Source organism: Heteronotia binoei, chromosome 10, assembly GCF_032191835.1.
Source record: "Heteronotia binoei isolate CCM8104 ecotype False Entrance Well chromosome 10, APGP_CSIRO_Hbin_v1, whole genome shotgun sequence".
Lineage (NCBI taxonomy): Eukaryota > Metazoa > Chordata > Lepidosauria > Squamata > Gekkonidae > Heteronotia > Heteronotia binoei.
The window spans coordinates 82,458,959-82,483,676 of NC_083232.1; the positions used below are offsets into that span (position 1 = coordinate 82,458,959).

Genomic DNA, 24,718 nt, shown 5'->3' on the forward strand with positions numbered 1-24,718 from the left:
TTCACAAAATCTGTGCCATTTTGTCCATGTGTCCAAAAGCAAGAATATGTTTTAGCATTCATATATCTTCTTTGACACATCCTCTGGGCTGGATGACTTCCCGTTCATGTGTACAGTTGTTGGTGCATGTCTGTTGTTCATTGCTTCAACTCTGGAGGTTTCTGATCTTGGGTAGTCAGTGTGACTCTGGCATGTGCATGTAGGGAGAAGAGCTGGTGCCGAAAAGTCTAGTCCAGTTGCTGCTTTGATGCTTCAAAGGGTGTGGTTATCCCGTAGAGACTGCGCCAACCCAATGAATTCTTTCTGTTACTATGACAGGATTCCTCATGTAATAGCGAAAGAACTTGCACAGCTTCTAGGCATGTAAAATCCATTTTTGTTAAATCCCATTTCCAGCTTTTTAAAAAAAGTCTGACTTCTAGTTTGTAGAAAAGTTACTTGTGAAATAAATAAGATATGGAGACAAGAACTTATTTTTAATGTTTGTGTGTTAGGGGGGGAACCATGTGTTTGAATTTTAAAGGTACCCAGGGAATTGCTCTCAAAGTATTAAACTAGATTTGTGTGAGATTTAATCTCCTTTCAGTGTTTCCACAATTGTGTCGTCTTTTACTGACAACTTTCACTTAGTTATTACAGTGACTCCAGAGAACACTGTTGCTAAATCACTGCATTCCAATGTTATCCCTGTTGACTTTCTGTCTTTTAAAGACTCAATTAGTGGAATATTTCTGACTTCTAATGCAGTTGCAGTGTAAGTATTTCACGCATGAGCTAGGAAAATACTTTTGACTTAACCTAACGCGGAGGAATTGTCTGTAGTGGTCTGATTCTGTATATAAGGGAGTTTTCAGTGTTCTCATGTGCTCAAGGGACTTGACGGTGGAAGGATCCCTTCTGACAACTCACAGTTGCTGTTGAATTCATAAAGGTATCTGCCATAAAGGTAAATTTTGCTCAGATGTCCATACTTTCAGTAGTAACAAAGAAATAGAAAGAAAGTAAAAAAGAAGGAAGGCACTTACCAAAAGGTTTGAGAAGCAAGATGAGCTTTCGGTGGCTGTTTACGGGAGGAGAAAGAGCTGGGCAAACACTTGTGGAGGGGTTATACTGGTCGTATGACAAGACCAGTGAGTAAAGATGACAGTAGGAGTGGAGATATAAATGTGAGCCTTTCCAAAGAGATTAGAAGAAGGAGAGCATTGAGCTTGCTGGGGATGGTGAATAGACATGACCAAAGTTAGTTGTGGAAGGAATCTGGTTGCAACTCCTGAAGGAAAACCTGGTTAACTATCACCATGATGTTAAGGATGGTGCCAACGTAACATTTAACATTGCTTAATTTGTGTAAAGGACACACTTGAGAGGGCAGAGATATGAGGAAGGAGCACAGAAACCATAGCCTGCTTCCAACCTAACTGTGGAGCTCTAGGAGCATTACATCCTCACCACCCCTACATGAAATGGTGGAAGCATAGCAATTTATTTAACCTAAATTGTGTTTGTCTTTTTCTTGTAGGATTGGGGTAAAACAGTAAACAGGTGCACTTCAGTGTAAACTACTGAAACTGATTTCAAAATCCCTTTGTTTTAGGCAAAATATGCTTGGGTTTGCATAAGCCTACACTTTGGTTAGCTATGAAACAATAGCCTAATTGTTACGTTCCTGACACTTCAGAATGGATTCAGCACATCTGATCGGTCTAATAGGTGCCATCACTTTTTCTTCTGAAAGGGACAATGTGTGGATTTTCTGCCTTGATACTCACATACAAGATTCCTAATTTGGCATCTGGTATACACGTTCTAAAGCTGGAATATATGCATGTTGACCCTTTTGGAAGATTCAGCCATGCCTATTGGAAGGATCCCCTGTAACACATTTGTATTTTGCACAGAATCAAACACAACAACTGAACAGGACTAATGAAGTTTTAGAATAGGTTAATTTCTACTTTATTTGCTCTGCAGTAGTGGTGACGGTTGACAACCTTGGAGATGTGACATTTCAGAATGTAGAAGTCCTGTGTGGGAAAAAAACAGTTTGTGTTGGTAACCCAGATGTGAACTCCTTCTGGAATTTCAGAGATTTTGATTAGTAAACTCTTAAATGTCTTATCTAAATAAGCCTGATTGAATCTCTGTAGCCCCTTGCACTGATGATTGCTTCTATGCTAGAATTCCACGATCTTTCCCAGCATTCTTCCAGCTGTAGTGAATGTTCTCAGGGCTCTCCCTGCCTATTTTTGCTTACCGGTTGGCTCCATTAGTGCAGAGGGAGTAATCTTAGAAGCAGGGTTAGCTTAATATCTTCTGACAGCCCAGGGATCAATGTTGGTTTTAAGTTTACTGTGTTTGTCCAGATACAGTGACCCAGAGATGGTCACCAAGGAATGAATTGGTAAGGTTTGGTTTAATTAGAGGTTAAGCAAAGAAAGTAGATCTGTATACCATACTATAAAGTTTAGAGGGACAGCTTCAAATAATGATGTTCCTAGCTAAAACAGGTAGAATTTGGTAGATTTATCTATTTAAAGCATTTCTATGCCTCTTTCTAAGATAAAACATAATTAGATAAAACATAATATAAACACATAAAATATATAAACACATGGTTGGAGGAATCAACTGGTTAGTCTTTGGGACAGACAATAAAGATTCATAGTGGATCACAAGCTGAACTGGAGGTAAATGTTACTCCAGAACTAAGGCCATTTTCACACATACTGAATAATGCACTTTCAACGCAATTGGATTTTATGACGGGAAATTCCACTTGCAGATTATCACTAAAGTGCATTGAGGGTATTGAAGTGCATTGCGTGTTGGAACATCAGAACCATGCTTGACACAGTAGACAGTGGTCGCCCTGAACGACGCTCTGCTCTAGTTGCCCATGAACTTCTCAGGTTGAATATCGACATAGCAGCTCTCAGTGAGGTCCGTTTCCCTGAGGAAGGTAGTCTTCAAGAATACGGTGCTGGCTATACCCTCTACTGGTCGGGTAAGTCAAAGGCTGAGAGCCGCCTTTCTGACGTTGGCTTCATGATCAGGAACTCCATTGCCTCTAAACTCGAAAACCTGCCAACAGGTCACTCGGATCGCATCATGTCTATGCGCCTCCCACTTCAAAACAAGCAGCATGCAACCATCTTTAGTGTGTATGCCCCAACCCTTCAAGCAGATCCTGCAGAAAAGAACAATCTATGTAACCTCGTACGGAAGACCCCTACAGAGGACAAGGTGATCATCCTTGGCGACTTCAATGCCAGAGTAGGTAAAGACTCGGAAGCCTGGAAAGGAGTACTTGGCAAACACGGCATTGGCAACTGCAATGATAACGGGCGCCTCCTGCTAGAATTCTGCACGGAGCATCAGCTCACCATTACTAACACTATCTTCCAGGCACACCAGGCTGTCTCTTCCTTTGAGAACGCACACATAGCTGGTATTGAGGACAAAAGGAGATTGAGGAAGAATCGTACTGCTACAGCATCAACCCCAAATCAGACTTTTCCCTGAAGCCACTGTGGCCAGACCTGCCTGTCCCGCATTGGTCTTGTCAGCCACTAGCGAGCCTGCAGCAGACGTGGACTACTGCACCTTTCTTAAATCTTCATTCGTGAAGTCAAGCCGAGAGAGAGAGCATTGAGGGTAGATTAAAAGTGTATTCTTCTGCTTGTATGAAAGTGCGTAGTAATTTATGTTTCAGGGCTAGGAACTGAATTCTGTGAGCCAGGAATTCTCTAGATTTAATCTCATCTCTGTCAAAAGCTCACTAGACATATTTGGACAAGAAGTTATTCTCTCAATGTACATTGTACCCCACCCGATGATAGAGGAGAGCCGGTTTGGTGTAGTGGTGAAGTGTGCGGACTCTTATCTGGGAGAACCGGGTTTGATTCCCCACTCCTCCACTTGCACCTGCTAGCATGGCCTTGGGTCAGCCATAGCTCTGGCAGAGATTGTCCTTGAAAGGACAGCTGCTGTGAGAGCCCTCTCCAGCCCCACCCACCTCACAGGGTGACTGTTGTGGGGGAGGAAGGTAAAGGAGATTGTGAGCCGCTCTGAGACTCTTCGGAATGGAGGGCAGGATATAAATCCAATATCATCATCATCATCATCATCATCATCATCATCTTCTTCTTCTTCTTCATCATACTGTAGTGATAGCATTTATAATTTAGAGATGTTCACTGATAGCTGATGGTGTTGGGGAACTGGAAGTTTTGAGGGCTAGCACTAAGATCGCACAACTGTAGTTCTAGAGTAGAGTCCCCAGTGTCATGCTCATGGGTGCCATGGCAGCTGCCAGTGCCTTTCCAGGCTCTCACCAAATGTTTATGACAGAGCCAGGTGCAACTTTGGTCTAGCAGAGCTTCTGACTGGGCATTGGAGATCTGATAAGCTGTGCAGAATTTTAGAAACATTGCTTTGGCAGCGGCTTCCAGCACAGCACAAGAATCTTCACTTGTTAAAAAAAAATATGTTAACCGAAGCCATAGGTGGCTCCGCCCCCTGTGACAGCCATTTTGTGCGTGTGCCACCTTCCTGTGTCAGAATTATAGACTCAAGAAGGTTGGGGAGCCCTGTTCTAGAGCAAGGCTTCGAGACTGCTGTACATTGTCTTTTAGTTGCTATTCTTATTGCAGTTGTTTGAAGTCTGTTAGTCTTTCTGTGGACCTGGAAAATATTGCACATACTCGTCTCTCGTATGTGAAGTGCTTTGATGCGAGGCATCTGAAGTCCATTTTGCCCAACCTTCTCTCCACACAATGGACAGCATCTGCACTATATATTAATTTACCTCTCCTATAGACTCAGTATACATCATCTTGGCTTTTCCTTCTTTAATAGTTAAACAGAATTATTTATGTTTCGGAGGCCATGTCCTTTTATTTTGAAGAGAGTATCTTGCAATGCTTTTGTGGGGAGCTGTTTTTGAGCACAGATAAGAGGCTTGCTGCCATTTCTACCCAAAGGAAGCCTTCTCTTCATCCTCCCCTGCTAAGACTGCCCTTGGCACAGAGCTGAGTTGAAAACTTGAACAGCGGGAGGAACTCTTTGTCTCTTTTGTGCATAGGTCGAGAGCGTTTCATGCACATAAAGCATGGCGATAGCTTCAAACCAAAAATGAATACAGTAGTAGTAGGATTTAACCTACCTGAATATTTGTCATTTTAATATTTTAATGGAAAAGGTTTTGTGTGGCTGTGTTTGTTCTAAAGTACAAGTACAAGATGAGAACAGAACTTTTCAGCTGGGATAACCTGCTTCTGTGTTTCACAGTTCTCATAGTCACTGGCAATGTTAAGCCTTTGCCAATCTCCTGATCGTATTGAGGAGATTATGAGCATGCTGTGACTCATACACTTCTTTCCCCTTCCTCTAGTCATTTTGTTCCCAAGTTTCCCTTCGCCTTCCATAGTTTGCTCAAGCAGGTGTAGCATTATGTGTGTTACCAGCACTTAACATGGTAAATTGTAACCAGGGCTGCTCTTGTAACAAGGATTTGAAGTGGGCATACAACCTCAGGTTTGAGGACAGTCCTGTGCTACGTTCAAACTTCATTTTGTATTGCATATTGTGACACTGTAACAGTCATTTGCAACTGGACTGGCTTGTCCAACCAGGACAATTCAGTTGTGAATGGAATGAATGCTGTAGTGTAATATGATGCACCTGTCCACTTCCTTCCCTCAGAGGCAAGATTTTCTCTCTGCTTTTCTTTCCCTTTGTGACTGAGCCACCCTAGTTATCCATTTTCTTCTTTCCTGAAGAAGTCTAGCTGTCTCACATTGGTCCTTTCTGCACTTCCATTTCCTTCACTTTCACTGTGCATCACAATTGGGAGACACCCCCCCCTCTACATTCCCCTGTGCATTTCAATCACATTTTGATTTTCTTTTTGCATTGATTCCCGCCCCCCGCCCCCCTTTTAGCTCTGAGTCTGCTTTCAGTCTGCATTTCCCCCGGGGCTTCTCATAGTCCTTTTGTGACAATTTATACTTTTAGTTCACTTCCAAGCCTTTAAAAGCATACACATTTCCTTGGACTTTTTCTCCCCTTGCAGGTCAGTTGGCTTCTCCTTATTGGTCAATTTTGCACTAGGCATGTCTTTTGAAACAGGAGATACAGGAAAGTAATTGCCATTGTTTGCAGGAATAGCCAGTTAGTTTGTTAAGTTGCAGTGGTATTAATAGCAAGGTTTATAGTTTTATTCCCCCTCTGGCCATTTTTTTTGGAGGGGGAAGCTTTTCTGACCACAAACATTTTAAATGTGAGGATAGTGCTGTGGAATCTGCTCTGGGTCAGTTGCAGCCTGTTCCCAAAAAAAAAAAAAGTCTGTCTCAACATCTGGTCTTTTGTCTGATTTCCAAGTAACAATGGGAGGGGGGGACTCAGGCTGCAAAGCACTGATGTCTCCACCTCCCCTCTCATTAACCTCCACCAAGTGGCCACATAGCACCCTCCCCACTGCCTGTCTGGCTAAGTGGTTGGTATCTCCTCCCACTAAATTTTTAAAGCAGTCCCTGCCAACAATTTCCCCCCCTCCAGCAATCCCAAATTAGTGTTAAACTCCTTGACTACTGATGGGGGGAGGGGGGAGAACACCAGTGGCAATGCCATAGTCAATTCAGCTGGAAGAATCTCTTTTTTTCAAAAGACATGACCAGTGGAAAACAAACCAGTCAGGAGAGACCAACCCCACAACAGTACCCAGATTTCCTCATTGATATGCAGAATATATACTCTGCACTCTGAGAGAGAGAGAAAGATGCAGCATTCAAAGTAAACCCCAACCAACTCCACTTCCATGAAAATCAGAAGTAAGTTTGTATGCAGAAAGGACCATTGTCGCAGTGGCCCTTTCTGCATATAGAACTTCTGATTTTTACTGCTGGCTCAGCCCAGGAACCTGAGGGAAGCACTGAGAACCCCCTTTAACTAAAACAACTGAAATAGCACTTGAGGCTTTTGGAAGTTCAAAAATAACAAAATATTTTATTCAACATGGAGGGCGGGAGGTCAGGTGAAATCATGTAAAATTTCTGAGGTAACTTGAATAAATAACTCTGAGGTAAAATCAGTAGATGCTGGAACAACAACCACAAAGGCTCACAGCACCTAGAATCACAGTATGAAAGAAAAATGCTGTGCTAGCTGAAAAATAGTGCATTGCACTATATAATCATCGATGCTTATTATAATTTTACAAAATATCACATTACATCCCTGTTATATTTACAAAACATCCAGAACACTATGTCGGGGTGGCCAACGGTAGCTCTCCAGACGTTTTTGCCCACAACTCCCATCAGCCCCAGCCTGCATGGCCAATGGCCAATGGCTGAGGCTGATGGGAGTTGTAGGCAAAAAACATCTGGAGAGCTACTGTTGGCCACCCCTGCACTATGTCATATTCATTTCAATTGGCAATAGAACAAAAGTTCACAAAGGACCAATATATGCAACTCTCTATAATAATAGTAGTCCACAATGATAACTCCACATGTACTAATTTTCAACAGGGTCCAATAGGATCCAAAAGTACAATAAATCCAGTCTCTGTGTTACTTCTCATTTTGTTTCAGTACTTCACACATAAAGTACATATCAGACTTCCAGAATATCACCTGGACTACATTTACAAATCAGACTGTCAAAGCCAGAACCAGCAAAGCCAGAACTGGACTAAACGTAGTGTGGAGGACAGATATCTTTCCTGCTCTTCGACTGGCTATCAAGCCTTCCGTTGTGGAGTGAAAGTCCTCTCAGTAGATGCACAGACTACATTTCATATGTTTCTTAAGCTATTCACAGTGACTTAAAATCTTTCTGATGAGAGGCTTTTGTTGCACTGTTTCCCAAACACTCCAGCACACTTTCCTTGAGTATTCACTGACACTTTTGATTTCCAGAAGGCTGGGACACTATCCAGTACCCAATCTAAACACACTAGTACTCTTCTTGAGTTTTAACTGACTTAAGATTTCACAAGGCAGACTCTAACCAGACCGGACCAGGGACCTTTCCACTCTTCATAGCTATCTCCCTCTTTTTCCTTTCCTGGGTAGGAAAATTCTTCTCTCATTAGAAGAACTGCCCCCTTTCCTTGCCCCGAATGGAAGTCTTTGGCTAACTATCCACTAGCTAGAGTTCAACAATAGCAAGGACTCCACAGGAGAAAAGGAGCCTTGTGTAGCCAGCCCTGAGTTGACAGAAGCCGACAAGTAGGAAAATGAGCGGCAGGTGTGTCAGGATTTACAGCCAACAGCTGTTGCAGAGCCAGCACCATCCTCCAGCCCTGGCTCAGCTGGTGAAAATCAGTTGGCCATTCCCAGCACTTTGGTATTACCTACACCCTTAGAGCACTGCAGATGGAGGCTGAGAGCAGAGCTGCAGGAGAGGTGGCAAGGTGCACACCTCCTGGTCTGACACCAGCTGCTTGCTGATAACAAAGATGATTTATTGCAGGACCTTTCCTGAGTTAGCTAGGTGAAGGCTTGATAACTGAGCATACAGTTATAAAGTTGCCCAAGGGAGGCTGTTGGGTATAGACACAGTACATACATTCAACGCTGACCTGTTGCCACTGCCTTGCCTGATTCCTGGAGTACAAGAGGATGCAGAAAAGTGTCTGCATCTTGAAGAATCCATAGAGCATTCTATGTCCACTTCAGATAAACATACATTTTGTTTTATTGGAGACCAGAAAATAAAGGATGGCATGGGAACTAGAAGCTGAATGAACTCTGAATCATACCTTGCTGCTTTTGTTCCTTGTATTCATTTGCTCGTTCCCATTGTTAAATGAAACATCTGGTAATGTATGTTGGCAGAGAGAGATAAACAACGTTCCTGTTCTGCTAGGGAGCTAACTTGTTTGGCATGCAGCGGTAGATTTTAATATAGATGATGTTTCTCAGAGTTACTAGAAACCAAATGTGTTTTGCTATTTCTGATGATAAGCAGCATCATTTTCTGATGGATGAATATCAGGAATGTCCTGCAAAGCTGCTGAGAGGCATTCTTATAACTTATGCTTTTCAAGAGTTCCACAGATAAAACTTTAACTTGCTGAACAAATGTTGAGGTCCATTTTTATAATGAACTGAAGTGGAAAAATTAACAGTTGGTCAGATACAAATGAATCTGTCACTCTCTTAGTGGCAAAATTGATAGGCACAATTATCAAGTACATGTGAAATACTATGAGTTAGGTCTTTTAAAATAATTTTTGATTCTAACTTCTGCTTAAGGCAATAGGTATATAAGTGATGGTGGGTGAGTGGACAGACAGACAGACAGACAGACAGACAGACAGACAGACAGACAGACAGACAGACAGACAGACAGACAGACAGACAGACAGACAGACAGACAGATAGATAGATAGATAGATAGATAGATAGATAGATAGATAGATAGAATTGGTCATGTTGTATGACCTTTTCAGAGGTTACATCCATGCAAACCAGGAGCCTCTCGGCTGTGTGTAGAATCTTCCAGTAGAAGTGGTTGTCATGTTACCTGAACAGGGGCAATGTGTTGTTGTTTTTTGCATGTGTGTACAGCTTCAGTATGTGCAGACTGACCCCTGGATTTTTAAGCATTCTGGTTCACATGTAGTGAAGCTATATACACCTGCCAAAAATGTAAATTGTTCCAGTTGGATTACATGATGATTGTATGTATTAGGATAAAGGAAAAAAGAAATATGGTAGGGGACTAAGAGCCAAATATAGAGAGCATATGGAGCATTTTTTTTATGAACAGCAAGATATGTGAATGAAGGGAACAGATATGGTCTTGGTATTTCCACATGGATGTTTTCCTCCATCTTGGCTTTTTTACAACAGTGCTGTTTGTGGGGGCATTCACAATGCTGTCCTCTGTCCTGCTTTTCTGTTTCCTCCTTGCTTTGCTGCTATCTTTCCCAAACCTGATCTGGCACAGTGTTTCTGGAAAGATTGCAGTCAGAGTGTCTTTCAATACTGTGTGGGTGGGAAGGTGCACATTTTTGCAAGTCCAGCCCACATCAGTAGTATGTTCCCTCCTGCCCCATACCATTTTCCCCTGTCACCAGAGGACTAGCAATGGCTGACCCAAGGCCATTCCAGCAGCTGCAAATGGAGGAGTGGGGAGTCAAATCTGGTTCTCCCAGATAAGAGTTTGAACATTTAACCACTACACCAAACTGGCTCTCTCAAACTGGAGGGGGGAAGCTGCTGTTTGCTCCATAGCCGTTGCATTTCCAACAGCAATGAGAGCTATGCTGAGAATTCTCTCTGTATGGGAAGCAACCCCAGGTTGTTTATAGAACGGCATGGAAAGCCCTCCATATTTTCCTATGGAGAGAGAGGCTGAGTTTCAAACTACACATTATGTTTTATTTCATGATAATTTTGAAACATGTTGTGTTCTTTTAAAAATATTTTTCAAATGCAGGACGAAGGTTGGTAAGGAACTGTTCAACCTTATTTTTTCAATTAAAAAAGACACAAGAGCTGCTTGTAGACCTGTAGATGAAATAATGTGGGTTCCAGTAAAAAATGATAATGAAAAGAATAACACGTAACTCAAGCATGCATATGTACAGTTAGTTGAATGAGAAGCAGTTTAATAATAAGAATAGTGTGTTCATAAAACTCTCTTTAGTTACGGACCAGCAGGGCTTTTTTTTAAGCAGGAATGCAGTTCCGGCTGGCTTGGCATCAGGGGGTGTGGCCTAATATGCAAATGAGTTCCTGCTGGACCTTTTCTACAAAAAACATTGTGTGAAACAACGGTGCTATCAGGAGGTGGGGGCTAATATGCAAATGAGTTCCTGGTGAGATTTCTACAAAAAAAGCCATGCAGACCAGCATGGCTTTTTTTTGTTATACCAATCAAACAGTAGGCATGTTTGCTTAGACAGTATATGAGTTTCAAAACAGGAAACTTCATTTGAGTTTGTTCAGTAGAACATAAATTCAAATGCAAATGCATAGTATTGTGGCCTTATCCTTCAAGTAAGTCATCTTACTTAATAGCCTTACATTTGAACAGAAGAGCCAAAGAGAAATCTGTCATTTTTATCTTAAAGGGATTTTTTTTTTTGAGCAGGAATGTACAGGAATGCAGTTCAGGCTGGCTTGGCATCAGGGGGTATGACCTAATATGCAAATGAGTTCCTGCTGGGCTTTTTCTAGAAAACTCTGCCAAGAAGGTATAATTTTGTAGCACAGATGGTATTTGTGGCCAGAGGTTTTGGGTTCTGCTTCTAGGCTGCACAGAGTCTCTTTTTAGTTGAAAAACAATATGTTTTGTTTTGCAGAACAGTCAAATACCCTTATTTTAAAAAATATATGAATTTCAAAATGGAGAACTTGATTTATATAGTTTTTATTTCATTCTGGCCACCTTCCCTGTAGCCCTTTCCTAGATCCATGTCCACAATTAGTTTTCAAGGTTTTTTGGGTGTGTGTCTTTGTTTATGTTATTTTGTGTTATGTGTGAGGGTATATAAAGTAATAGGGCTAATCCATATTATCTTTTTCACAGATTGAGAGACAAGTCACAGACAGTAGTTTTCCTCAGGCCTGGCCCAGGCAGCAGCGCTGAGGTGATAGAATGGACACTACCACTTTAGACAGTGGGGGTGGATTACATGTTTCAGAACTCCCCCCCCTCTTTAGTAATTCTCTATAAGAAGGCTAGTAAAGCACTGTAAAGAGCTAGGCCGCAAACGTTTTCATGTACTGCCCCTTTTTAAAATTAGTAGGGTGTTATTATATGGGGAATTGGGGGGGGGGGGGGGTGTGCATTGAAACGTGACTTCCCTACCTCCATTTGAAATGGTATATCACATTCAGTTACCTCAGAATTACATCACCTCAGTCTGCTGTGTCTGTAGGCCAGGCCTAAAGGTTATGGCTGAGCTGAGGCTTGAATTGGCTGCTTTCTTAGCTCAGGGAAGGGAAGATTTTATCTTCCTGGGATTTACCAGTCACAAAATGGGGGCTTAGTGGGTGGAGTCTGTGGTTTGGACAAAAAAATTAAAGCATTTCAGAGCAGGTCTGCGTTGCTTGGGTGAGAATAACTTTGGTTTGCTGCTTTTCGAAAGCAAATTGCCTTTACCTACTCCACATTGTAACTTGCCCTTTTCACATGTTATGCAGTGAATACACATACATCCTGCTTGTGCATATGTACATTTATTTTATTTTACTTTTTTTTTTTAATTGCACATAAGAGGCAAAGCATAATCACTTTACAAATGAAACTAGGGCCCAGTCCCTGGATAAATGTAGGTTTTGTTCAGCTGTATATGCATTGACTACTGTGAGAATTACTCAATACGTGTATAAAGAACAATCAAGTGTACACTGTATACATATTGTGCAATACATGGATTGTATGTGTATTCATTGTGTATTGTGAACAGGGCTCTTTTTTTCCCTGGAGGAGGGATATAGCAGCTTTGATTCAGGGGAGAGAGTCAATAGTGTTCCTTTCCAGAGAAAGGGAGTATATATGTACATATAAAGGAGGTAGAGAAGAAGAAATGCCAAATTTTTGTGAACGTTCAAATAAAAGACAGTGCCTTTTAATTGCTTGGAACCTGATTGGTCCTTCTGAGTGACCTTCTGCCAACCCATTATAGCTCATGTGTTTATCCAAATGCTGCACCAGCTCTGGTATCACAATGCTGAGGCCTGGCTTTCAAAGCATATCCATGATTTCCCCCTGATTCAAATTAAACCCAGATTAATTTTTCCACAGGTCACACACACACACTTTATTCATTAGTTCATCTCTGTAGTTTAGATCATTGTGCTTGTGTCTGTTCTGTGGTATTTAGGCCTGCTTTTCTAGAACATTCTACTCGTTCTTTGTAGAGATCAAGATGTGACCAACATTTTTTAAAAGCAATTTTTCATTTGAACGTATTTGGCAGCTCTGTAATTATAAGGATGCATTTGCTTAGAGTTTGGTTTTTCTCATCATGGACCCATTGCTTGTGTTTTTCCTTATTTTATTAATCTTTATTAAAGAAAGATGTAGTATGCTCATAATGGATAAGGATGATATTTGGCAGAACAGCAGGTTTTAAAGGTGTTTTGTATTAATTTGGCAGGATTATTTAGCTTTCTGGATTGAATCTGGATGGTAATACACATACCTGTTTGCAAAAATATCTGCATCAGATTCTACCATAGGCTTGCCAATCCCCAGGTCCCAGCGGGGGTTCTTCCGCTTTCCCAGGCTCCTTCCTGCCCCCAGTCAGTTGGCCGGTGGGGGGAAGCCCCGCCCCCAAAGCCACCATGTGACTTCCCACCTCCGGAGGCTTCAGTCTCTGATTGGAAAGGCTTCCTCTTGGGATGGTGTGTCTGTATTACTTTGAAGAAGTTGGCTGCAACTCATGAGTAGAGATGCCATTCACTTGTTTCAGAGTTGCCAGAAATGGGAGGGGGGGGGGGGGAAGGGAAGGAAATGTCTGCTGGGCACTTCATTATTCCCTATGTGGAGATGAATTCTCATAGGGTATAATGGGGAATTGATCTGGAGGTTTCGGGGGCTCTGGGGGCTGTTTTTTTTAGGTAGAGGCACCACATTTTCAGTATAGCATCTAATGCCTCTCCCCAAATTACCTCCCAAGTTTGAAAACGATTGGACCAGGGGGTCCAATTCTGTGAGCCCCAAAAGAAGGTGCCCCTATTTTTCATTATTTCCTATGGAAGAAAGGCATTTTAAAAGGTGTGCTGTCCCTTTAAATGTGATGGTCAAAACTCCCTTGGAGTTCAATTATACTTGTCACACCCTTGCTCCTGGCTCCGCCCCAATGTCTCCTGGCTCCACCCCCAAAGTCTCCTGGTTCTGCCCCCAAAGTCCCCAGATATTTCTTGGATTGGATTTGGCAACCCTATTCTACCACCACCACCCCCCCACACACACACACTGCAAAAAAACCCTCCACTATTTTCTTGTGCAACAGCATCTATTTGTGTAACGATACCAGAATGTAAAATGTATATTGCATGAATTGTAGAGGGAGCATATTTATTATTCAAAGAATACCTTTCTTAAACTTAAGAGACTGCGACTGAAAAGGAACTAGGCCTCCATTTTGTTTCAACAAGCAAAAAATACATGTTTGTCTTTTCACATTTGATCTGCACTTTCGTCTTTCCACTTGGGTGTCTCTAACTAAGTAGGCTAAATGTACTTAGAAAACAATTTGGTCCCATTGCACTGAGAGCAGTGCTCATTTTTATGGGGGTTACACAGAATGGCTTTCTGGTGGATTATGTATATTATTCCATATTTTTTGGCAGGAGTGTCACAAATGGTATAAATGTTAGGTGGTTTTGTAGCCAACCCTTCTTCCTCCTAGCCTATAGGAAACTACTAAAATCTACATCTCCCTCCTAGGTAATTTAGATCAATCCATCCTAGTTGACCTGAAGCACACTTAACCAAAAAGACTGGTTACCACTGTTCTATGCATTCTGCTTTAATTGTGTCCTTTCTTTGTTTTAGGCTATGGTCAAAGTGGTCCAAAGTTTCAGCGAGCAGGCTATGACTCTGTTGCAGCTGCTGTTTCTGGCCTCTTGAATATCACAGGGCCTGAGGTATAGTACTGCAAATTTTGAAGGGTGTTTCTTTTCTTATTTTAAAACTTGCTGCAGGGTATGATGACATGGTGCAAGACAGTGGACAATATGCATGAGGTTCTGGAGACAGAAAAGCATGAGATAAAATAACACCATTTGGCAAGGATAATTTTGGTATACTGTCATGATACAGTACAGTTCTGTGCAGGGTAATTCCAGTAGGCTTAGACTGGAGTAACTCTGCATTGGATTGCAGTGTAAACATCTAAAATGTGGTACTATTTTCAGAAAAGAATAAAGTGCCATCCATTAGCAAAAGAACCTTGATAGTAGTGCTAAGAACTGTAAAATGAGTGGATGAAGGCACTTAAAAATTCACCTGGAATGCTGCCCTTTCAAGGGCACCTGAAAGCAGGGACAACTGCAGATATATTTGGCCTTTTGGCACAGGGTGCTTATAGACTCCACACACCTATTTTATACCTCTAAGGTTACCAACTCCAGCTTGGGAAACTCTTGGAGTTTTAGGGGTGGTGCCTGGGGAAGGGAGAGGGGGCACTGGGATTTGATGCCATAGGGTTTGCACTCAACAGCTGCTATTTCCCCCTGAGTAGTCTGGAGATCAGTTGTAATTTTGTAGAACTCTAGGGCTCAACTTGAGGTTGGTAACCATACATCTGTTCCCACATCCCTCCTCACTGCTTACTGCCTTTTGCACCACTAGGGGAGTAGTCACTTGACAACTGACTGCCCTTCCCTTCTTTTCAGCGCTCCTTTTCAAATAGTGTGTTCAAGATGGTGGAGGTCTATGTGGCACAGAAAACGACTAGCAGGATCAAACATTTTAAAGCATTTTTTTTTTAAAAGTCCACATGCATATTCTTAGCACAGCACCAGATTGAGCAAGAGATTCAAAAGAAAAGGGTAAAATGCAGTTCCTCTGTCCCTACCTCTGTACATGCCCTATCTCTTATTACAGCATCTTTTTTAAAAAATTAAACTTTTAAAAATGATATCCAACAAGTGCAGTCAAATATTCACAAACCTAAGGCAGGCTCCTTGGTTTAGAAAGCCACCAGATGTTCCTTTACCTTCAAGCCAGCACGTGGCAATGGGCACCTCCTCCAGACTTCAGTTAAGAGTTCTATCTGATTTGATGAAATCAGCACCCAAGAGGCCCTCTTTCTTGCTTCCAGGAATTTTATCCTATCTCTTTCTCCACCCATGATCAAATCGGGCTGGGTCAAATAAGCTTTTCCTGAAGTCCTTCTAGTACTTAATACCTTCAGATCTCTGTCTCCTGCTTGGAGCGGGGAGGGGGGGAGACTGGACCATCGTACTGTCTAAACCAGGAGTATCAAACATGTGTCCCATGAGCTATGTCTGACCCATGCAGGGCTCAAACCTGAGCCCTGAGCAATTTCATTTTTCTGCTTCCTTTTGCAGAGCTGCTGCTGCAGTTGCACAGGAGCTTGCTTCCCCTACTAGCTCCCTCAGTGGATCTTTGGTTTCTGCTTCCTGTTTCCTGCCTCTTGCCTCCCTTCCCTCTCTCTCTCTCTTGCTCTCAAACACATACACACACAAACAAGAGAGCTCCATGGCTGCTTCTTGCTTTTTCCCGGAGAGATACAAAAAATTTCAGATGGATGGCTCCTTAGAAAGTGCTTTGGGCATCAGTTATTCTTTTTTATATAAGGGATAGGTTGTGTGAAAGTGGTCATATGCCTGTGAGCCAGGAGAATTTTCTCTTAAACATGATTGGCTGATGGCATGTATCCTTGGGAAGACTAACCTTCCAGCCTTTTACGTGGAAAGCAAAGAGTAAATAGCTGTGCACTGGTGTCGCGTGGAGCCGTGCACTGCGCCAGAGCTTCTGTGCCACTGGAGCTGAATGACTGGGGGCAGAGAAGGGCCCAGTGTACCACAGATTGCATTCACCCATGGTTGGTTATTGTGCTGTTGGGTGCAATAGTAATTACCCACCACTAGATATTCCTGTGCAGAGACAATCTCATAATGAATTATTGCCAGGAGTGCAATATCCAGTGATGTAAGAATATGATCACAGTTGCCAAGGATGTGAAGAAAGTGGTTAATAGGTCAAATGCAGTGGTGACCTCCACCACCAAGTGTGGCCCAGTGATGTCATTGGTTTGTGATTCATTTCATTACTGGAACCCATTTTGTTCCTGGGCTATTCATACCCTTCCTCACCCTTCTGTCTTTGCCTCAATGTCACAATGTAAAGATAATAATACTGATCTACTTACAAACATCTGGGAAAATGTGATACACTTTAAACATCCTATGGTAGGGCTTCCAGACATCCCACTATGGTGGTAGGCCTCCTGCCATCAGCTGCTGTTGACCACTGCTGCAAGTAGCAGTGAGAGAATTTTTGTTTAATTAAACATTGACTTCCTGCAGGCCACTATGTCACTTCTGGGACAAAAGTGATGTAGTGGCCCAGAGGACATTATACCCCCTCCATATCTGCATCCCCAAACCTCCCGCTTGGCCTAGCAACCCCTATGCTACAGTGGTATATGGATGCTAAATATTATATTCCACACATCTTGAACTAAGAACTTCAAAACAGCTGCTATGTCTTTGTAAGAGGTTGTCTGTCTATGCAGTGGTTAGGTGTTCCGTTTCCCCCCCCCCCCTGCATTGTCATTGTTTAGAAATGTAGTTCATGCATATATAGAGCTGATTACGGATGATGATTTAAACTTATCAAAGGTATGTGGAATTCTAAACAGTGTTTATAAAAGAATGGAGAAGACAATCATCCTATATGCAGGAAACTCATCTAATCATACAGAATTTTGATGGCATTAAGAAAATATGTAAAAACTTTTCTAAGAAATTATGAATCTTGAGTTAAGAGGTTTACCCTTGAAAAATGTATATATAAGGTAAAACAATATGCTATTTATGTAATACATTTAAATGGTACTTTTACTTGGGTGAGGAACTTTCATAAATAAATAAAAAATCTTGGGCAAGTGTGAATGCATTACAAAAGCCAGTATAAAAAGGTAAAGATAGTCCCCTGTGCAAGACCCATGAGGTGATGTCACGTCAGGATGTTTTCTTGGCAGACTTTTATGGGGTAGTATAGTGGTTAAAAAGCTGTGGACTCTAATCTGGACAACTGAGGTTGATTCCCCATTCCTCTGCGTGAAACCTGCTTGGGGCAGTCCCAGTTCTCTCAGAGCTCTCTCAGCCCCTCCTACCTCACAAGGTGACTTTTGTGGGGGAGAGGAAACAAAGGCGATTGTGGGCCACTTTGAGATTCGTTAGGGTAGAGAAAAGTGGGGTATAAAAACCAACTCTTGTTCTTCCACTAGAATTGATCCCAATTGAATTGGATCAGACTTCTAGGTAAAGTACAGATGATTCTACATCTGGTATTATCATTTGGTTATCAAACTTCCCTGCAAGGCTTTGATCTTGAGCCAAAAAAAATTGGACAAAGATTAAAGTCAAAGCAGGATGGTCTAAAATTCATGAAGAAGAAAAATGGTGGCACACTCAGAGAACGCAATAAATCCAAAAGAGAAAATTGCTAACAGTTTCCAAGTCTGCTTCTCTTGAGTGTACCTTTCTAATGTTTTTTATTAGTAGTAGTACTAGGAGGTTATTATCTTATGAGCGCATTAACCTATAGTAGTACCATGAGTAACTAATTGGTTTGAAATGTTCACATGGCATCATTTCTTTTTAAGGTTATTAATTGTGTTTAATTATGAAGATGACCACATAACTGATGCAGATGCTTTTGTTTGGCTCCTGGCCATTTAAGAATAGCTCACAGGAATACAGCCTGAATGATGCCATGTACTGGAAGCAATTTTAAACACTCCAGCCCCAGCTATCATGACTTCCCATGTTGCACTGGTTTTCCCTTCCATGTGTGCTGTTGGTTAGCAAAACAAGGGCTGGGATTGATATGAAATTGGCTTCTAAATCTGATTTTCTGAATGATGACTTGGGTGTAAGACAGTGAAGCAAAGTACAGATTACCTTTTCCTCAAAGCATTTGGCATAACATGCTAGTTCTCTTATCCCCTGCCCCAATGAAACCTTAAGTATGTGTAAATGTATTTACTTACTTTCAGTCTCTGTTATTCTTCTTTCTCCTTCCCCTTATTCTTTCCTTTAATTTTTGAAATTTAGGTTGAGTTTTATTGCATTTAATGAAATTGAATGCACTGATCTTTCTTGTTTATTACATGTACATAAATGTGCTTTTGTACATGCACTATATATATACTATATACATATACTATATACCTGGAATCCCTTTTTGCAATTTGACTATTAATACCTACACAGTCAACTGAATTTTCTCTTGCACTTTCTGATCCTCCTTTCCCCTATGGTGTTGTGTGTGTGTGTCCCTCTGTCCTTTTCTTTTATTAAATATATATTCCTTTTTCCTACTGCATGGATCAGTGGTCCTATTATGCTGTTATTGTTGTTGTTGTTCAGTCGAGTCCAACTATTTGCGACCCCATGGACAAAGTTACGCCAGGCCCTCCTGTCTTCCACCATCCTCCGAAGTCTGCTCAAATTCGTGTTTGTTTGCTGTTATACAAAGAAGAAATTGTAGTTGGAGATGAATGTTTTAGAGTTGAAGATGATGTAAATTGAGTTTGGTGCCTGAAAATAGAGTGGTTGTTTTGTAATGGGCCAGGAAGGGGGGTGGGTACTGTTGTTATGGTCTGTTTTAGAATTTTAAAACCATATTTCAGTAAAATAATTAATAAAGGAACAAAGATAAATAGAGAATAATTTCCAAAGGAGCAGAACCTAGAGATTGCCTGGAATTGCAACTGATCTCCAGATGACAGAGATCAGTCCTGCTGGAAAAAAAACAGCTGCTCTAAAGGATGGACTCCATGGCATTATACCCCACTGAGGTTCTTCACCTCCCCAGACCCCACCTTCCTTAGGCTGTACTCCCAAATCCCCAGGAATTTCCCAGCCCAGAGTTGCCTACCCTATGCTCAGGAGATGTGCAAGCTCTCCTCATATTGGGATTTTGAACACTTCCTGGATGTGGGAGATAAAATTAAAAAAAAACACTTGTCAGATGTATAATAAACATGTGAAGAGGGAGCCATTCTATTTAACTATTTATTTGTTCATCCTCCTTTCTCAGATCTTAGTCGGACAACTCTGACCACTGTAGTCATAACTGAAGTCACTGGTAGTATTCTTGGATGGTGCAGGAAACAAAGTAGTCCTTTTCAATTCTTGATATAATGACAGCGTCTTGTGATGTGGGATTATTAAGGTCTTATAGCGAGCAGTACAGTGCATAGTATACAGTACCGAAATGTCAGTTCTTCCTTTCTTGTTTTCTTCATTTAGGAAGGTGAGCCAGTTAGACCAGGAGTAGCTATGACCGATCTTGCCACAGGACTGTATGCATATGGAGCAATTATGGCTGCACTTCTTCAGAGTCATAAAACAGGGCAGGGTATGCACATGGATTGCAATTTGCTGTCCTCTCAGGTAAGGGCTTACTTTGCTTATTGGAATCTTAATACAGAGGCTTGAATCAAAGTAGCATGAACAAAATCAAGCTTAATGAAGGCAGTTTCCCAGCCTCCCCTTCTCCCACCACAATCTTCTGCATTCCCCCCACCCCACCCCAAATTGTTATTCTGTGAATCAGTGAACCCCAAGGAACTGTGTGCGGTTGGGGGTCTGTAGTGAGGGGGAAGTAAACAGAAATTGCTCTCAAACATTTCAGGTTTTCTCGGCTGGTAACATCATTAGGGTTTGTAGAATCTTTCGGGCTCAAGTGCCGTGTTCTACTGGAGAAAGTTTTTCTTCCAGACGTTTCGTTCTCAGCTGCGGAGAACATCCTCAGTGGCGCAGCCAGAGCAGGCGCTCTGACCTTCTTGGCTGCTGTGCATTGAGTGCACAGCAGCCAAGAAGATCAGAGCGCCTGCTCCGGCTGCAACGCCACTGAGGATGTTCTCCGCAGCCGAGAACGAAACGTCTGGAAGAAAAACTTTCTCCAGTAGAACACGGCACTTGAGCCCAAAATATTCTACAAACCCTAATAGAAATTGCTCTTCTTGCACCATGAATGGAAATACTATTTTTTTAAAAAAATTCTTAAAGAAAGGTAAGCTTTAGTGAATTTTATCCCTTGTTTTCATAATAAAACATATATGGCACTGATTATATGCATGTTAATGAGATTCCAGAGCTTAATTGTGTACTAAGGATTTCAGATAGTAATACCTTAGCCACTCCACACTGAGCAGGCAGTACCATGATGAAGGGTCAACAGCAGTATAAAATGGATGAACTGCCTGAAAGTGAGGCATGGGAGGGCACCACCTCAGGATGCTGTTTAGCAGAAACCAATAAAATTAATTTCATTGTGGAATTTTTATGGAAAAGAAAAATTTAAGTGGATTTGGAACTGTGATCCTCAGTGAGAGGGAACAGTATGAGTTTTGGAGGTGGGATCATCTGGGGGCGAGGGGAGACTATGTGAGTGGTAAGAGGAGAAAGAAGAGAAATTGGATTTATACCCTGCTCTTCACTTAGAGTCTTCAAACAGCTTACAGTCTCCTTTCTCTTCCTCTCCCCATAAGAGGCACCCTGTGAGGTAGGTGAGGCTGAGAGAGCTCTATTGAGAACTGCTCTTGAGAGAACAGCTCTGAGAGAACTTGTGACTGACCCAAAGTCTCCCAGCAGCTGCATGTGCAGTACTGGGGAATCAAATCCGGTTCTCCCAGATTAGGGCTCATAACCACTACACCAAACTGGCGAACTATACAAAACTGGGAAAAGGGAAGGAGGAAGGAGGGCATGGCAACCAAAGCCCATTGGAACTGTGGGTTCAGGTAGAGTGTGTTTGTCTTGTTGTTCCTTTCCCCATAGTTTCTAGTTGTCTAGAAGCTTTAGGCAGTAGTCAATGGATATATTTTCATAGGATAGCCATGGTCTGAGGTAGCTTTGAGTCTAGTAGCACCTTATACACCAACAAGATTTTTGAGTGTTCAAAGCTCCCTTTGGCAGATACATCATTAACAAGTCTGAAAGTTGTAGCATTTTAAGTTTCACCACCAGAGTTACCCTGTGAGATGCTTACAAGCACATCTTAATATTAACAGTTAACCATAAATATGGAAATCCAGCTGTCAGATTTGTCTAGAGTAAAGGATATATTATTTGCTAATTTTAACTGCATTTTGTAGGGATAATAAACTCTAATGTCAGCATTCAAAAATGTCTGTAGAAGCCACTGCTCTGTAAGATTTTTGCGATTATGTGGATTTAGCAAAATCAAACCATGGCTGAATAGTGCCTGATTACTAATTAAGAACAATGCCTTATCCACAAAAAAGAATGAAATCAAGATTCTTTTTAGAAAAAGGTCAATCCTAAAACAAAAGCTGTGGGTTTCCAAAGGGCACCAGCATTACATGGTCTCTTGACTATGAACTTTTACCCTTTGACTTAACATTCCTTTGAAACCTTTCCCTAGAACTTGATTTAGGATAGTGAGCTCCAGTCCTTTTCGAGTCAGCATCTAAACAATAATCTTTAGATGATGGTAAATAAGAAGGAAGCGGTTTCTGGACTTGTTTCCAATTATAAACTGATCGATGTCTTCTGTTGTGGCCTGAAAATAGCTCTTGGAAGTTTTTTATATCAATCCTGCATTTGATTATAACCAGTTGAGGAACCAACAAATGAAACCAAAAAAAGACCCGAGCTATCCCAAACTCCTGCATCAAATTAGTGTGCCTTCGTCTGACATTAAGTAAGAAACCTTATGCTTCCATAAAATACAGTCCATGTTCAGAGGCAGTGTATATTGGAATACCAGTTGCTAGAGGGAAATTGCTTCTTTCCTGGCTTCTGGAGGCATCCAGTTAGAGCCAGTGGGAAATGGGGTTGCAGACAAGGCTCTTCTCACGTTCTGAGCATTCTGTCTTTCAGGTGTCACAAGACTTTTAGATATATTTGCCACCGCTGTGACATTTTAACCGTATTGTGCATTTTCGGAGATTGTACAAACAAAAGGTTTTGGCCTTCACCCACAATTATGCCCTGTAAAATGCCTCCATTACAGTTTTCAGGAAGCATATTTTCCTTTAACCCCTTGTTACAGGCAGGCTGCCTTTTAAAACTTAGGTGACTGTCAGAAGATGTTTGCAGTTGAATTGAATAATAAATAAGTGCAGTATGGGATTTCAAAGAGAAAAAAGTCAAAAGATGCTGGGGCATACATAGGCCTTTGGTTTCCATGAAGGAACTCTTGGGATTGTGGCCTGTGGTTAGTATAGTTTGTGTTACATGATTGCTGCTAAGCCTCTTCTCTGCTTCTAATTATTGAATCTCAACAAGTTTACATTATTAAAAATATATGTAGTATCTTCTTTTAGTTATACAATAACCCTGGGGAGTCCTGACAGCTTACAATACATTTCTTACCCTTGGTAGAACTTTATTGGTAAATATTAGAACTGTCAGCTGGCTAAAGATTTTATCAGACTAGAAATCTCTGCTGCAATTAATCAGTGTTTCTCTCTCTCTCTCTCTCTCTCTCTCTGCATGTATTCTGGAACCCCCAAAGATTATAGTTTTTCTGTGTTGTAACAAAAAGTAAAATAAAACCATTTGCAACTTTACCACATAGTTATAAATAAATCTTTTTTTCCTTAAACCATTCTTTCCTCCTAGTAGGTCCAAGTGGGCAGCCATGTTGGTCTGAAGCAATTGAACAAAGTTGGAGTCCAATAACACCTTTAAAACCAACAAAGTTTTATTCAGAATGTAAGCTTTCATGTGCATGCACAATTTGTCAGACAATGTCTGACGAAGTGTTTATGCACACAAAAGCTTACATTCTGAATAAAACTTTGTTGGTCTTAAAGGTACTACTGGTCTCCAACTTTGTTCCATTCTTTCCTCCCTCAGCTTTTTGCTTTACTTCTTTTCTGCTATGTATTTCCTCTTTTACACTGGAAAACTCTGTGGTCTGTAAAGGAAATCTACAGTGCCTTTGTACAGCATACATATAAACACCACAGTGAGTACATTCCAGTCCTTTTACTTACTTTTCTACAAATTTATCCACACATATGGGTTCTTTGCAGATAAACTTATCTGTTGGATCCTACCAGCTTTTCTTCTGGTCCTAGTAAAACCCTATTCACCAGTCTACAGTAAGGTTGTGGGATCCATGTGAACAAAAGTTGTGCAGACCAGGGTGCTGCAATGAAGAGAATCGAGTGAGATCACCTTTCTTCCTTCTTGTGTAAGGGGAACAGCTGTAGGATACAACCTAGTCTCTCCTTAATTCATACTCATTCCGTTCTTGTTTTTCTCTCCCTCATCCACATGTGCAAAGGTGTGGTTTATGAAATCATGACATTGCACTCTAAATGAATGATCAGGGGAATCCTTGGAAAATCCCCTCCCCCCCATTAGATAAAATACAAATATGAAGTTACTGATTTATATTTTGCAACATTTATGTGGAGCATTTTGCTGAAAGAAATCCAGGGAATGGCCAGGAACTGTCATTCAATAATATCTTTTCAATTAAAGAATATCTTGGCAAAGACAGAAGTGAAAATATAGGCTTGGGGGGAGTGTGACAATCTTTTTTTGTTTTTGCTGCTGATAATTTGGGGCTTTGCCAAGAATGATATCACTGGAAAATGCCATGGATATAGTTTGACTTTGGGTGCAATGAAAGTTAATATTAATTGAGTTATCTTCCAGATCAAACGGAATCTTAGATGGCACTTTTCTTTGAACAGTGCTATCTTTTGACATCTGAACAGCTGAAACTGTATTTGTTCTGAAGACAACACAAAGCATTCAAAGAAATGTGAAAGAGGGATTGAACAGTGGGTGTTCATCAGTGCTGCAAAGATGTAAAGCTGAATTTCACACTTAAAAAAAAACATGTTCTATTTAATATATTTCACCTGCTTCCAGAGATATGTTTTGTGTTACAACGGGACAAAAACTGCTTAAATAATAGGCCACTTTCAAGTGCCTTTTTAGTTTTAAAACTACTTTATGTTCATTCAGCTATCACAATGTAGGATTTCCTTGAATGCCTT

At 41.3% G+C, this 24,718-nt stretch overlaps 1 protein-coding gene across 1 annotated transcript in view; it reads left to right on the forward strand.

The window, feature by feature from the left end:
- The window catches only part of SUGCT (succinyl-CoA:glutarate-CoA transferase), a 438,101-nt gene that overhangs the window by 23,102 nt on the left and 390,281 nt on the right, over window positions 1-24,718 (forward strand). Inside the window, exons 7-8 of the mRNA XM_060247665.1 lie at window positions 14,527-14,618; window positions 19,983-20,126. Coding sequence (XP_060103648.1) covers window positions 14,527-14,618; window positions 19,983-20,126 — 236 coding nt within the window. The remainder of the gene's footprint in view (window positions 1-14,526; window positions 14,619-19,982; window positions 20,127-24,718) is intronic.